General features: G+C 46.6%; 1 protein-coding gene across 1 annotated transcript in view; it reads right to left on the bottom strand.

Moving 5' to 3' along the window:
* LOC128408986 (von Willebrand factor A domain-containing protein 7-like) overlaps positions 1-12966 on the bottom strand; it is a 30969-nt gene extending 18003 nt beyond the window's left edge. The window contains exons 1-10 of the mRNA XM_053379107.1: positions 12706-12966; positions 10725-10847; positions 9060-9239; positions 7468-7543; positions 7140-7231; positions 5128-5292; positions 4380-4589; positions 2954-3092; positions 1968-2104; positions 954-1232 (exon numbers count right to left, since the gene is read on the bottom strand). Of these exons, the coding sequence (XP_053235082.1) occupies positions 954-1232; positions 1968-2104; positions 2954-3092; positions 4380-4589; positions 5128-5292; positions 7140-7231; positions 7468-7543; positions 9060-9239; positions 10725-10847; positions 12706-12958 (1654 nt within the window). The 5' untranslated portion in view covers positions 12959-12966. The remainder of the gene's footprint in view (positions 1-953; positions 1233-1967; positions 2105-2953; positions 3093-4379; positions 4590-5127; positions 5293-7139; positions 7232-7467; positions 7544-9059; positions 9240-10724; positions 10848-12705) is intronic.
* Between the last annotated feature and the right edge of the window lie 2565 nt (positions 12967-15531).

Genomic DNA, 15531 nt, shown 5'->3' with positions numbered 1-15531 from the left:
ATTGATTAATAATAAAGAAAACCCTGCAGCAAACAAACGTGAGTTCTTTAAAAAATAAATACAGTGTTATGTTCTCCTCCTCTCTCTCCTTTCTTTTTTTTTTTAACAAAATGATAATAATTTTTTTTTCCAGGTTTCCCTTAAATCCAAAGAGCCAGTTTGATTTAAAGATCCCAGTATGATTCAGGTGGCTAGAGTGGCTAGAGCAGGCACCCTCAAACTCGGCCCTCCAGGTGTTTTGGGACTACAACTCCCACCATCCCTAACTAGCAGGAACAGTGGTCAGGGATGGTGGGAATTGTAGTCCCAAAACACCTGGCGGGCAGAGTTTGGGGATGCCTGGGCTAGAGTGTCAGACTTGCACTGGAGGCACCCAGGTTCAAATTCCCTATTGTGCACCTAGGTATTCCCTTCCTTGATGTCCAGGGCAAGCGTCACAGGTTGTTGCTGGGGGCTGGAGCAGCTGCTGTCTGGTGGGACCACCGCCAGCCCCCAGAGTGGCTGGGGTAAATCCAGTCAGATGGGCGGGGTGTAAATAATAAAATTATTATTATGGAATAAGACGTCCCTATTTTCATCAGAGATATGTTGGAGGATATGCCTTCCTTGAGTACCCACCCCTCTTGCTTAAATGTTCTTGAACTCTGATCATGCCCCTCATCTCCCTGGGTGGTTGATAGAGATGTAGGCTTGTGAATGTGTGTAGAAGCTCTCTTAACTGCACAAAGGTAACATTTACTGCCAATGCTCTCCCCTCGCTTTGCCTGTCGCTGACGTGGGGTCCCTGGACGGTTGCCCAAAAGCCCAAAACACAGCCCTCAGGCCAAAAAGTGTTCACCATTATTTGTGTAGAGGATGAGATGGCAAACCACACAAGACTCTCCATAATTTTCATTCCCCCCACCATACTTTTGCAGGAAAGCTCTCTGCTTCATTCTCTGAACAAGCTGTACCTGAAGGTTGCCTCACAGTAATGGTGAAATCCAAAGAGTGCAAGCTCTTGACGGAGACTGTGATTTCTGTGAGGGTCTCATCCACAGGGAAGGAGCACTGAGACCCATCCAATTGCTTATGGGCCACCGTAACCGGGGCGGCATTCAGAGACAGCTCCATGATGCCCAAGACCTGGTCGAGTTCGCCTTTGGTGGTCATCACATAGAAGCCTCCGGAATAAGCAGCTAGTTCTTCATAGATGTTAGCATAACTTCTCCCAGAAGCCTCTTCGGCAGCACCTGTGGAGAGAAAGGATGGGTTTTTGTCTCAAAACCTGGCCTCCTTCTCTTCTGTGTTCACAGGAGGAAAGGCAAACCACAGTGGGTGTTTTGGCAGCAGTTGCTTATAAGGTTCACCTGTCTAATGCCAGTGTACTGGAAGAAGCAAAGATCACCAGTGTAGAAGCAATGACTCTTCAACATCAACTTCGCGGGACTGGTCATGTTGTGCAGATGCTTGATGATCGTGTTCCAAAGCAACTACTCTATTCCAAACTTAAAAATGGAAAGTGTAATGCTGGTGGTCAACAAAAGAGGTTTAAAGATTCTCTTGAGGCAAATCTTAAAAATTGTAGTATAAACACCGAAAACTGGGAAACACTGGCCTGTGAGCGCTCCAATTGGAGAACAGTCTTTACCAAAGGTGTAATGGGCTTCGAAGACACTCAAACCCAGGACGAGAAATGCGCTAAGAGGAAGGCACGTTTGGCAAACCCTCACTGTGATCAACTCCCACCTGGAAACCACTGTGGATCCAGAATTGGCCTCCACAGTCACTTATGGACTCATTGTTAAAACTGTGTTTATGGAAGACCATCATACTTGGCTACGAATGATCACCAGAGAAGAATTATATTGGCATAAGTCGGGAGGTGGGCCTACTGATTTCTCAAGGATCCCACCCTTCTATTTGTGGAACACTCTCCCACCAATGAAATGCCCTCTTTCTCATTGCTTGCCAAGAGCTATACATACTTCTGCGTTTCCGGCTAGAGCAATACCCTGTGAGAGCATAATTCACTTCAGACCCGGATGAATCAATTAGGACCTGGACTTCATCTTTCAGGTGCTCATCTTTGGCTCCAGCATCAGTAAAGGTGTAGATCTTGGACCTTTGTGCAAGGAAGAGAACAAATCAGGAAGCTAACTAGAGTTTTCCATTTTGACCGAACCGATGGTTAATGCCTTCTGAAGAAGTCAGGATATCAAACCCTAGTTCAAAGTAGGTGTAATACCAAGGCATGTTCCAAAGCGAATAGAGAGAGCGGTTTTTCTACCCGTCGGAGGGGTCCCACCCTGATACCAGAACAAGAGGCCATCAAACAAAGCTGAACGTTGGGGCATGAAGGACTTCTTCATGCTGTGCATAGCTAAACCATGGAATTCTCTACAACAAAGAGGTAGTGTTCAAAGGAGATTAGAGAAATTCCTGAGGCTATTGGAGGCTGATAGCAGTGATTCAGGATCAGAGGAAGGGCTAATGCGCCCATGTCTTGTGTCTGGACTTCCCATAGTTCAGCAGTGAGATGCTGGACTAGATCGGCCTCTGGTCTGATCCAGTAGACCTCTTCTTATGTTCTAGAGGTTAATGGGAAATTAACTGGTTCATTTTCTGGTTCACATAAAGGGGTTGTGTACATGTTCATGAGGCTCCTTCCTACCGCAGCTTATTTAACGGAGGTATGATTGTTGGAACATGGCCACTCAATACATACTTGGGCACCATTGTTGTTGGGGGCAAGTGGGGGAGGACTGGAGTTTTGAAGGCTTAACTGGTGGTGGTGGGGATTTGAAAGAATAGAGGTGACCACAAGGAGATGACCTGGGAAGAAGTTCCAGGTCGCAAGGGAGAATGAGTGGAGTGACTTCTAGGTACTCAAGCAAAGGTACTAGGAATGGAGGAATGAAGGTAACGGGAATATTTATGTTAGGAATAAGGCGGGAAAGGCCAGGTCTATTACCTTGGCAAGCTGTGTTCCAAAGCCAACTTCAGGCCACTCAAAGACATCTCTGGGCAGTCACCGCCACCCGTAGGTCTGAGGTTAGAGATCAAGGTCTTAAGCTCATCCACATCCTGAGTCACTTGGACTGGGCCAACATCTGCAGGGATAGATATGAGAGGGACTGAGTATCTGCAATGGAGAGCTGGCAGGCAGAGACACATACCTTAAGCTGGGTCACGTAGGGTATGTCATTTTTTGGGGTGAAACTTACTTTCGGCAAATTTCTTCAGCGAGGGGTCTTAAAATACGTGTTTTTTGGGTGTGCGTGTGTGAGAAGAATTCAAACCTGATATTATTTTTGTGATTAGTCAATGTTTAGCTTGGTCAATTTACCGTATTTTTCGCTCTATAGGAAGCACTTTTCCCCCTCCAAAAATTAAGGGGAAATGTGTGTGCGTCCTATGGAGCGAATGCAGGCTCCTTGGCTTCAGCGATAGCAACGCGAAGCCTCCGAAGCGCAAAGGGAGCACTCCCTCTGCGCTCCGGAGGCTTCACTTTGCTTTCGCTGAAGCCTGGAGAGCGAGAGGGATTGGTGCGCACCGACCCCTCTCGCTCTCCAGGCTTCAGGGATAGCTGCCTGAAGCCTCCGGAGTGCAGCGGGAGGTCCCGCTGTGCTTCGAAGGCTTTGGGTTCTTTTTGCTGAAGCCAGGAGAGCAAGACTCTCCTGGCTTCAGCAGAGAGGGAGAGCTGCGCAGCGCCCCTTCAGCCAAACAGGAGGAGAAATGGAAGGGGCTCCATTTCTCCTGCCGCTTCGCTGAAGGGGTGCTGAGCAGAAAGGGGGAGAATTTTTTTCCTTGTTCTCCCCCTCTAAAACAAGGTGCATACTATAGAGCGAAAAATATGGTACGTCTAGTGAAGAAGCACATAAAATGCTTTGGGGAAACCACAGAATTCTAATGTTACCTTCTGAAAATGTCAGGTAATGCTACATAACAACAACAACAAACAAACAACAAACAATATAAATACATAATATATAACTGCAAGTACTTGGCAGTCATTTTTAACTATTCCCATGCAATTTTACACTTTTTTTACATACCAAGCGGAACAGAATTATGGGAATGACCATTTTGTGTGCAACCAAGGCATGCGTGACCATTTATGGTCCTGGAATGGGGCAGGGAGGGGGCAGAATGGGGTGGGGTGGGCTTACGCTGCACTGACATGCATGATGACCCAGAACGTAACCCCCACACAAATGGGGGAGTTGCCTGTATATTAATTTAACCAAAATATCATTTGAAGTCACTTGACAAAAGAACAGGTGAGCAACAATGTTATTTGGATTCTCCGAAAAGAAGCAGAGCGAAGGAAGGCAGGCAATTTCAGACTAAGCAGACTTAGCGTGGGAAGAACCAGCTCTGCCTTTTTGCCCTCTCACCTGGATCGTTGAAAGGCACAAGAATGTAGTTAAAGGGTTTATCCGGGGAGCTGGAAAATTCCTGGAGGAGGTTGATGCAGGTGGTTATGACATGGTGGATATCCTCCGACATGCTGCCAGTCGTGTCTATTACAAAGGTGAGTGAATAGCCGTCCAAGTTGAAAAACCTCTTAAAGGTATCACTGCCCACCTGGTCCAGCAGGCCGTACCCTGAAAAACAACAACAATGGAGTAAAAACAGGTTATGCTTATCCACTTTTCCTTAGGACCTCCCTATTTTCATTGGACAATACCTTGTCTCAGACTGGCATGGTGGATGGTGACATGGTCTTTATGGGCAAAAGAACAAAAGCGATAGGTCCAGGGTGAGGAATGGGTCCATGGGCCTATTTGTTTGTTTATCTATTTCCCACCCTTCACTGTAAGGTCTCAGGGCAAGTCACAACGGTTTAAAGCGCTACGCGAAGAAACAGTTTAAAACAATTACAGGAACAAGGTGGTGTCTAATGATCCATGTCTATATCATGTGTCACAAGCGTGCCTTCAGAGCACAACAAACACCATACGATGAAGGTGTGTGATGCACCTCTGCGGGGAGGGAGTCCCATAATTTAGTGACAGCAACAGCCAAAACAAATCACAAGAGCTAAAACCACCACAAGGGTTGCAACTATATCAAGGTCATAAAAGGCCTGGAAGAAGAAAAAGGTATTATTTATCCCTGTGCTGAAAGGTCAATGAACCATACCATCTCCTACAAAGAAGTCCCTTGTGGCTTGTATGGCCAGTTCAGCTGCTTGTTGATGCAACTGATAGTGCGGGGAGAGCCGGGGGTCAGTTGTCTCCTTGTTGATCCCCCCCGTGGTAGGGAACATTTCGGCCGGGTCATTTCTTCCGCCATGTCCACATTTGCCTACAGAAAGAATATAGGAAAGAGAATGGAGGAGGCATAAGTGAGAGCCAGTGTGGTGTAGTGGTGAAGAGCAAACACTCGTAATCTGGTGAACCGGGTTCGCTTCCCCGTTCCTCCACATGCAGCTGCTGGGTGACCTTGGGCCAGTCACACTTCTCTGAAGTCTCTCAGCCCCACTCACCTCACAGAGTGTTTGTTGTGGGGGAGGAAGGGAAAGGAGAATTTTAGCCGCTTTGAGACTCCTTCGGGTAGTGATAAAGCGAGATATCAAATCCAAACTCTTCTTCTTCATAAGAGCCAGTGCAGCGTAATAGTTAGAGTGTTGGACTGGGACCTGGGAGAGCAGGGTTCGGATCCTTACTCAGTCATGAAGCTCACTAGGTGACCTTGGACCAGCCACTGTCTCTCAGCCTAGTCTACCTCACAGGGTTGCTGTGAGAATGAAATGGGGAAGAGGAGAACCAGGTACGCTATCTTGAGATCTTTGTAAAATAAAGGTGATATATAAATGTAAAGAAGGAGGAGGAGGAGGAGGAGGAGGAGAGAAGAAGAAGAAGAAGAAGAAGAAGAAGGAGGAGGAGGAGGAGGAGGAGGAGGAGGAGGAGGAGGAGAAGAAGAATTGCTAGGCTGGATCATTTAAGTGAACAGATTGAGGTTGAATCCTGACAAGACAGAAGTACTGTTTTGGGGGGAAAGGGGCGGGCAGATGTGGAAGACTCCCTGGTCCTGAATGGGATAACTGTGCCCCTGAAGGACCAGGTGCGCAGCCTGGGAGTCATTTTGGACCCACAGCTGCCCATGGAGGCGCAGGTCAATTCTGTGTCCAGGGCAGCTGTTTATCAGCTCCATCTGGTATGCAGGCTGAGACCCTACCTGCCCGCAGACTGTCTCGCCAGAGTGGTGCATGCTCTAGTTATCTATCACTTGGACTACTGCAATGCGCTCTGTGTGGGGCTACCTTTGAAGGTGATCTGGAAACTACAACTAATCCAGAATGCGGCAGCTAGACTGGTGACTGGGCGCGGCCGCCGAGACCATATAACACCGGTCTTGAAAGACCTACACTGGCTCCCAGTATGTTTCCGAGCACAATTCAAAGTGTTGGTGCTGACCTTTAAAGCCCTAAACGGCCTCGGCCCAGTATACCTGAAGGAGCATCTCCACCCCCATCGTTCAGCCTGGACACTGAGGTCCAGCACCGAGGGCCTTCTGGCAGTTCCCTCGCTGCGAAAAGCCAAGTTATAGGGAACCAGGCAGAGGGCCTTCTTGGTAGTGGCACCCGCCCTGTGGAATGGCCTCCCATCAGATGTCAAAAAGAAAAATAACTAGCAAACTTTTAGAAGACATCTGAAGGCAGCCCTGTTTAGGGAAGCTTTTAATGTTTAATAGGTTATTGTATTTTAGTGTCTTGTTGGAAGCCACCGAGAGTGGCTGGGGAAACCCAGCCAGATGGGCGGGGTATAAATAATAAATTATTATTATTATTATTATTATTAGTTAGGGAAACACAGTAGTGAGGGTCATCAGCTTCAGTTATGGGAACGAGGTGGACATTTTAGTCTTCACATCAGTGGTGGGGAATCTGTGGCTCTCCAGAAGTTGTTGCTGGACACAAGCCTTGACCACTGGCCATGCTGACTGGGCGGCAAGCAAACTCCTTTAGCCAGGGAGCCACCACCGAGAAGTCCTTGTCTCTTAGTCAGCATGTAGGAGGTAGGTGCAGACATGCAATGAACTCAGAAGTTGCCTTTCTCGTGTCTACCTATCCTCCATGCAATTTTCAGTGGCATGAAAAGAAAACGAAAATGCCCAACAACTGGCAGGAAAGCGACAATCGCTGGTCTTACCTTTTGGTTTGCGCCTGCATGATGCTGACAACTTGTACCCGCTTGTGAGCAGGTCGTTCACTAGGATGTTTCCATCGCACACAAGCTGGTTGCTGTTAAACAGAGAACGTGGAAGTTGGTAAACACACTGCCTCGAAATAAATTTACCATTTGAAGGGTGCTCCCCACTTACACAATTTTCACTTATGTGTGAGGGAGACTCTGAGGTGTTACGGAGCAACACAAATCAGTGGCACTCCTCTGTTGTTTACTGCCTGCACGGTCACAATAGAACAAGCAGCCGTTTCTCCTCCTCAACCATCACCCATGGGTGCCCATGGGTTCCTACCTTTCATTTTTGCTGCAGTCGCGACAGGTTTCCTTAGAAGCGGGAGCAACAGGGAAAGCAGGACTGGCAGGGTTTACTGTAGGGCAAACATAAGAGGAGAGAAAAAATCCTATTTTAGTCTGTGTACATACCATACGGGGACACGGGTGGCGCTGTGGGTTAAACCACAGAGCCTAGGACTTGCCGATCAGAAGGTCGGCGGTTCGAATCCCTGCGACGGGGTGAGCTCCCGTTGCTCGGTCTCTGCTCCTGCCAACCTAGCAGTTCGAAAGCACGTCAAAGTGCAAGTAGATAAATAGGTACCGCTCCAGTGGGAAGGTAAACGGCGTTTCCGTGCGCTGCTCTGGTTCGCCAGAAGCGGCATAGTCATGCTGGCCACATGACCCGGAAGCTGTACGCCGGCTCCCTCGGCCAATAAAGCGAGATGAGCGCTGTTATGTACTGAAGTTCTCACCCTGGGCCAGCAAGGGGATACTGTAAATAGTTATGCAAATAAGGGATCGAAAGTGACGTTCAGTGATTGGATAGTTTTAGAAAATTGTTACAGTTACGTTGTACTGGAGCTCTATATCGGCCACGACTGGCTCTATCGGCCACGACTGGACCTAATGGTCAGGGGTCTCTTTACCTTTACATACCATACATTCAAAGCACATGTGTGTCTCCCTCCCAAAATGAATATTGGGAACTGTAGTTTGCCAAGGGTGCTGGGAGTTGTAGCTCTGTGGTGAGTAAACTACAGTTCTCAGGAATCTTTGGAGAGGGGGAATGTGCTTTAAATATATGGTGGGTACACAGCTTTAGACTCCGTTGAATTCCATGTAAACCTGACAATCGGCAACTCGGGCAGGTTTATGATGATTCTGTACGGTGATCTGAGAGCATGAGTGGAAAAAAGGGATGTCGGTTTTAAAAACCAGGTAGATAAAAAAAAAATGCAAAAGGTGCTTTGGATCAGTCTTGCAGATTCCCACTGAGTCTCTTGAATGTATTTGCCTAGTTTTGCATATGATCAAGCTCACTCATCCGGTCAGGGACAAATAAAGTCATGAAAGAATGCAAAAAATGAGGAATTCTACCATAATTGCATAAATTCTTTGTTTTTAAACAAATGATCTATATATTAAAAAATACGCAATTGGAGATATTTATATTAGGATGCAATGAAACCTCTCAAATGAGTTGTAATTGGATTTCTTATACTGATTATGGATAGCATTGTTTGGGGACCTGGAATGCAAATGGATGAACCATGGCATGCTTCTATATTTCTTTGAAGTAATACAGTCGTACCTTGGTTGTCGAGCGCCTTGGTATGCGTACGTTTCGGCTCCCGAACGATCGAAACCCAAAGTGAGTGTTCCGGTTTTGAACGCTTTGTTGGAAGCCAAATGTCTGATGGGGCTTCTGCAGCTTCCGACTGGCTGCAGGAGCTTCCTGCAGCCAATCGGAAGCCGCGCTTTGGTTTCCAAACATTTTGGAAGTCAAACGGACTTCCGGAACGGCTTCCATTTGGCTTCCAAGGTACCACTGTACTTCTTATGCTTAACTTTGAAAACAAGAGAGAGTTTTCCAGATCCATTTTGACTTACAGAGGTGATCGTAAGGTCCACCTTTCCCCAGCTCAGGCCAGTTGGTGTTACTGTAGAATTGTTGAAGGATGTGCAGAGCTTGTCCAGCACTTTGTCGAGCCGATTCCAAATCCGATGAACTCACGGGTTCCTTTAAGCTACTTAGCATGGAATCCCTCAGGTTTCGCATCTGTGTTATACCTGGGAATAGATAACACAGGAGAACTTTTTATATCCCTGTTCCTCCTCTGAACTCTTAACTTCTAAACTGGAGAAATGTCAAGTCTCAAGCCTAACTGGAAGCCATGCACTCTTCCCTGGAATGAATTTCTCCAGGGATTCTCCAGGTATGGTTAGATTCCAGCTCCCATGGCACTGTGGTCTAAACCACTGAGCCTCTTGGTCTTGCTGATGAGAAGGTTGGCGGTTCGAATCCCCGTGACAGGGTGAGCTCCCGTTGCTCTGTCCCAGCTCCTGCCAACCTAGCAGTTCGAAAGCACACCAGTGCAAGTAGATAGATAGGCACCGCTCCGGCGGGAAGGTAAACGGCGTTTCCATGCGCTCTGGCTTCCATCACGGTGCCTCGTTGCACCAGAAGCGCTTTAGTCATGCTGGCCACATGACCCAGAAAGCTGTCTGCGGACAAACACTGGCTCTCTTGGCCTGAAGGCGAGATGAGCGCCACAACCCCATAGTTGCATTTGACTGGATTTAAGTGTCCAGGGGTCCTTTACCTTTTTACCTTTTTGTTTTTATGTGTTACAAGCCTCCCAGAGTGGTTGGGGGAACCCAGCCAGATGGGCAGGGTATAAATGATAAAATTCTTGTTGTTGCTGTTACTGGAGATGATAATATTCAGAACATCTGGAGGGCCAGAAGCTTCCTAACCTGAGTTAGGCAAACCAAATCTTCTGTAAGTAGTGGCCTGGTAAATCTGAAGAAGCATCTCCACCTCCATCACTCAACCCGGACACTGAGTGGGCCTTCGCGGTAGTGGCCCCCTCCCTTTGGAACGTCCTCTCGTCAGATGTCAAGGAGATAAAGAACTACACAACTTTTAGATGACATCTGAAGGCAGCCCTGTACAGTGGTACCTCGGGTTAAGAACTTAATTCGTTCTGGAGGTCCGTTCTTAACCTGAAACTGTTCTTAACCTGAGGTACCACCTTAGCTAATGGGGCCTCCTGCTGCTGCTGCTGCTGTGGTGCCGGCGCACGATTTCTGTTCTCATCCTGAGGTAAAGTTCTTAACCTGAGGTACTATTTCTGGGTTAGCGGAGTCTGTAACCTGAAGCGTCTGTAACGTGAAGCATCTGTAACCCGAGGCACCACTGTATAGGGAAGTTTTTAATGCTTGATGTTTTACTATGTTTTTCTATATGCTGTAAGCCACCCAGAGTGGCTGGTGAAATCCAGCAGATGGACAGGGAATAATAATAATAATAATAATAATAATAATAATAATAATAATAATAATAATAATATAATAATAATAATAATAATAATAATAATAATATATTCAGATAAACTAAGCATGAGCTCTAAAAATATGGACTGTTGTAGATAGCATGGCTAATTAAGTACCTTTCACCTGTGCTAGCAAGTAGTTTAGTGTTTCTCTTAAATCAAGAACGATTCCCCACATCACCCCAAACGCAGCTCTCCCCCCCTCCCCCAAGGCACTTACTTGGGGCAATCTTTTCACAGTGGAAGAAGTAGTTACTGTTTTCAGCGTAGTTGACCTCCACTTGATTATTTGCAGAGATGAGTTCCTGTATGGCTTTGACTAATCGATTGGGAGAGACGTCAGCTGTGCGAGAAAAAAAGGGGACAGGTGTCAAAAAAGCTTACCATATTTACCAGTATGTATGCTACTACTGCAGGGACGCGGGTGGCGCTGTGGGTTAAACCACAGAGCCTAGGACTTGCCGATCAGAAGGTCGGCACTTCGAATCCCCACGACGGGGTGAGCTCCCGTTGCTCGGTCCCTGCTCCTGCCAGCCTAGCAGTTCGAAAGCACGTCAAAGTGCAAGTAGATAAATAGGTACCACTCCGGTGGGAAAGTAAACGGTGTTTCCGTGAGCTGCTCTGGTTCGCCAGAAGCGGCTTAGTCATGCTGGCCACATGACCCGGAAGCTGTACGCCGGCTCCCTCGGCCAATAAAGCGAGATGAGCGCCGCAACCCCAGAGTCAGCCACAACTGGACCTAATGGTCAGGGGTCCCTTTACCCTTTTTATACTACAACTGCAGCCCATGTTTTGTTAGCCCCAAAATGGAAAACGAGCGAGGTCCGAATTGGAGAAGAATGGCAACTTAAGTTGACAGAATAAGCACAACTCTCAGACTTAACATATAGAATAAGAGAACAAGATGAACATACGTTCAAAGAATATTGGAAAACGTTTATTGAATAGATGGGAAATAGTTGTGTACACAGCGGAAAATGCTGGCAGCATGAAGATAAATTCAACAGTGTCATCAAGTTTTGACGGATGCAATAACGGAATACTGAATGGTGTAGTTTTTGTAAAACATGCAGGGATTTATGATATGCAAAATGAACCATGGGAAGAGAAGAAGAGGAGCCACTGATATCTTAAGGATTTAAAACGAGTATTTTAAATTGTAAAATGGAAAATTTAATAAACAATTATATATAAAGAAAAAGAAAACGGGGACAGATTGCATGACTGGTTTTCGAACCCTGAAATCCATACAAAAAAATGGAAGTGCTTTTTTAAAACAGCCCCAGCACCGACTTATGCAAAAGTTGGGGTGGGCAAGGTGCGTCCCCTCCAGGTGCTCGTGAACCTCAGCCTAATTTCATGTGGGTGGTAAGGAGCTGGGGGGGGGGTGAACAAGTGAAAAGAGGCAAGAAGAAAAAGAAGAGTTTGGATTTGATATCCCGCCTTATCACTACCCGAAGGAGTCTCAAAGCGGCTAACATTCTCCTTTCCCTTCCTCCCCCACAACAAACACTCTGTGAGGTGAGTGAGGCTGAGAGACTTCAGAGAAGTGTGACTGGCCCAAGGTCACCCAGCAACTGCATGTGGAGGAGCGGGGAAGCGAACCCGGTTCACCAGATTACGAGACTACCGCTCTTAACCACTACACCACACTGGCTCTCAAGAAGAGTGACTTGCGCTTCTCGGAAGCAAGAAGAGTTACCGACGATTGAAGAATGGAGGATGACGTTAATGGACTATGCAGAATTAGATAAACTAACAGGAAGGATTCGAAACCGACGAGACCAGAAATTCATGGAAGACTGGAGTAAATTTATGGACTATTTGAAAAGTAATTGTGAAGAACAGGCGACGTTCGTAGGGTTGCAAGAAGTTTTGTGAGGAGTATTATTAGACGTGTTGTAAAAATGGAGAAGGGGGAGGATGATTTGTTAAGAGATGTAAAGGCAATATAAAGTTAAGAAATGCCTAAGAAGTGGTTAAAACGGTGGATCATCAGAGGTGCTGATGGAAGCCTAAAAAGATTGTATAAGTGATAAGTTTTGTGGTACGTTTTATAATTTATATGTTAAAATTAATAAAAAATATTATAAAAAAAGAAAAGAAGCAGTGGAGATATAGAAAAGGAATAGGCTGCGCAGAAGCAATCCTCTGCGAGGGCCGTGAGATCTAGTCTTCACACTCCTGTTTTCCAAGCCTACCTTTGAAAAAGGCCCTGAACAGTTCAGTCGCTGTCAGCGGTTTCATGTTTTCCAGCTCTCCCGGGGCCATGGCAGATCTTCCGGGCAATGGGTTCGTCTCCATGTAATGAGCAACAGCCCGAAGGACCCCTTCTTCTGTGATGTCTGCATCTGTGAAGACTGTCGAATCGATGCCCCCCGATTCGTGGTTGGGGAGGAATCCGCTCACGGTGCCCAGGCAGAGAAGCACAGTGATGCCCACGAGAAGCAGCATGCTTTGCAGCAGGGGCAGGAAAGAGATCCTGTGCCTTCCTCTGCTCTGCCAGTTAAATAACTTGAGCCTGAAGAGGGGAAATCCCTCACCTGTTCAATCCATTTCCTCCTACGCGTACAGCAGCCAGGCAAAGGATTCCAGGAAAAACCTCTCTCCCAAACCATTACTGCTTGGCCACAAAGCACCATAAACTCCCATTTGAAAAGGGGATACTTTACAGATAGCGATGGGTGAATCTGATGGTTTTGGTATCTCTCTGTTTTTCCTTTTCCCCCAGTCTTGAGTTCAGATCTCTGCCTTTCCACATCACTTTGCAAATATGTGTTGTTGTTGTTTAAAAAAAGTCCTAATAATAATACAGTCATACCTCAGGTTACAGACACTTCAGGTTGCGTTTTTTTCCGGGTTACAGACCAGCTGAAACCAGGAAGTACTGGAACCACAGCTGTCAACGTTTTCCTTTTTTTAAGGGAAATTCCCTTATTCTAAATAGGATTCCTCACAAGAAAAGGGAAAAGTTGACAGCTATGACTGGAACGGGTTACTTCCGGGTTTCGGCAGTCACGCATGCGCAGAAGCACTAAATCGCGCTTTGCGCATGTGTAGAAGTGCCAAATTGCAACCCGTGCGTGTGTAGATGCACCACTGCGGGGTGCGAATGATGCGGGTTCCGAACGTGCATCCTGCACGGAACACGTTTGCAACCCGAGCATCCACTGTAACAACAACAACAACAAATTTATTATTTATACCACGCCTATCTGGCTGGGTTTCCCCAGTAGCTCTGGACGGCTCCCAACAGAATATTAAAAACACGATAAAACATCAAACATTAAAAACTTCCCTAAACAGGGCTGCCTTCAGAGGTCTTCTAAAAGTCAGATAGTTGTTTATTTCCTTGACATCTGATGGGAGGGTGTTCCACAGGGCCGGAGCCACTACCGAGAAGGCCCTCTGCCTGGTTCCCCGTAACTTCACTTCTTGCAGTGAGGGAACCACCAGAAGGCCCTCGGTGCTGGACCTCAGTGTCCGGGCTGAACGATGGGGGTGAAGATGCTCCTTCAGGTATACTGGACCTAGGCCATTTAGGGCTTTAAAGGTCAGGACCAACACTTTGAATTGTGCTCAGAAATGTATTGGGAGCCAATGTACCGTAGGTCCTTTCAGGAAATTCATGAATATTCCCCTGTGCATTAGGGAAGCCCGGCCAGATGGGCAGGGTATAAGTAATAAATTATTATTATAAATTATTATTATTCTCTGTATTTCCCCGTGTCCCACTGCTTTCCCCTGGAGGAAATTGCTCTTTAGCACTCAAAACTGCAAAAGGCAGTTTGGGTTTTCTCCAGATGAACGTTTGCTTCGAGTTTGCACTCAAGGGCAGGTTTTCCCCTGGAAAGGGATGGGTCAAGTGGGAAACTGCTTGGACCCCTGCTCTCTAGGCACGGGGCAAGCAGAAGTGTGGATGGGCATAAGTGCACATTTTGAAGGAGGTGGAGGCATGAAGAGGGTGGAGCAATGGCAGTTGAGGCAGCAGAGTCTCTGATTGTTTGGGAAGGACCTGGGAGAGGAGGAGGCTTAGGCAGCTGTAGGAAGAAGAAGAAGAGTTTGGATTTGATATCCTGCTTTATCACTACTCGAAGGAGTCTCAAAGCGGCTAACATTCTCGTTTCCCTTCCTCCCCCACAAATAAACACTCTGTGAGGTGAGTGGGGCTGAGAGCCTTCAGAGAAGTGTGACTAGCCCAAGGTCACCCAGCAGCTGCAGGTGGAGGAGCGGGGAAGCGAACCCGGTTCCCCGGATTACGAGACTACCACTCTTAACCACTACACCACACTGGCTCTCAAGGTGGAAAGTGGCAGGGGGACCTTTAGTCTCCACAACTGCCTCCCAGGAGCAAGAACTATGGAAAAGAGTTACTGTACTCACTAGATCTGCCGCTCCTGAGCAGACCTTGCTTCTTCTAAGAAAGACTTATTTATTGCTGACCCGCTCCTGCCCCTTACATAATGCCCCCAAGGAGAAAACGCATCATCATGGTGTAAGAATTTTAAGGTCTCGTACATAGAATAAATATTCATAAATGCACACATATCTATATATATCAACCATGTGTCTGAAATAGTATGGGAGAGCAATCCTGAAGCCATTTTGACTCTCCCAATGACTCCAAATATTCCTCTATAGTAAGGGAGGCATTTTTGAATAAGATACTTCTAAGCAATTCTTTACCTTTACATTAGCAATTATTTACCTTTACATTGATTGATTTACAATTACATTGATCAGTTTTATGCTTTATTTGCTTCTCATATAAAGCTGATGCCTGCTAGGCTAATAGTGAGTACAGACATATCAACACCCAAGGGCAACGCTGTGAGAATAAAGGAGCCCTGTTTGATAGTTTAGCCTTCTGGTTCTTTACTTACAAAGATTTACTGGTTCTCCCAGTTTGCCTGTGAAGCATTCCCAGCTATGGGTTGTAAGGAATCAGAGGACCTTGCCAACTTTGTCTCAAATCCATTATCCTGCAAAATACTTCCTTTTCACTGAAGAGTTGATTAATTGGCATT

The sequence above is a fragment of the Podarcis raffonei genome, chromosome 2, assembly GCF_027172205.1.
Source record: "Podarcis raffonei isolate rPodRaf1 chromosome 2, rPodRaf1.pri, whole genome shotgun sequence".
NCBI classification, from domain to species: domain Eukaryota; kingdom Metazoa; phylum Chordata; class Lepidosauria; order Squamata; family Lacertidae; genus Podarcis; species Podarcis raffonei.
This window is presented reverse-complemented; position numbering and strand designations above follow the sequence as displayed.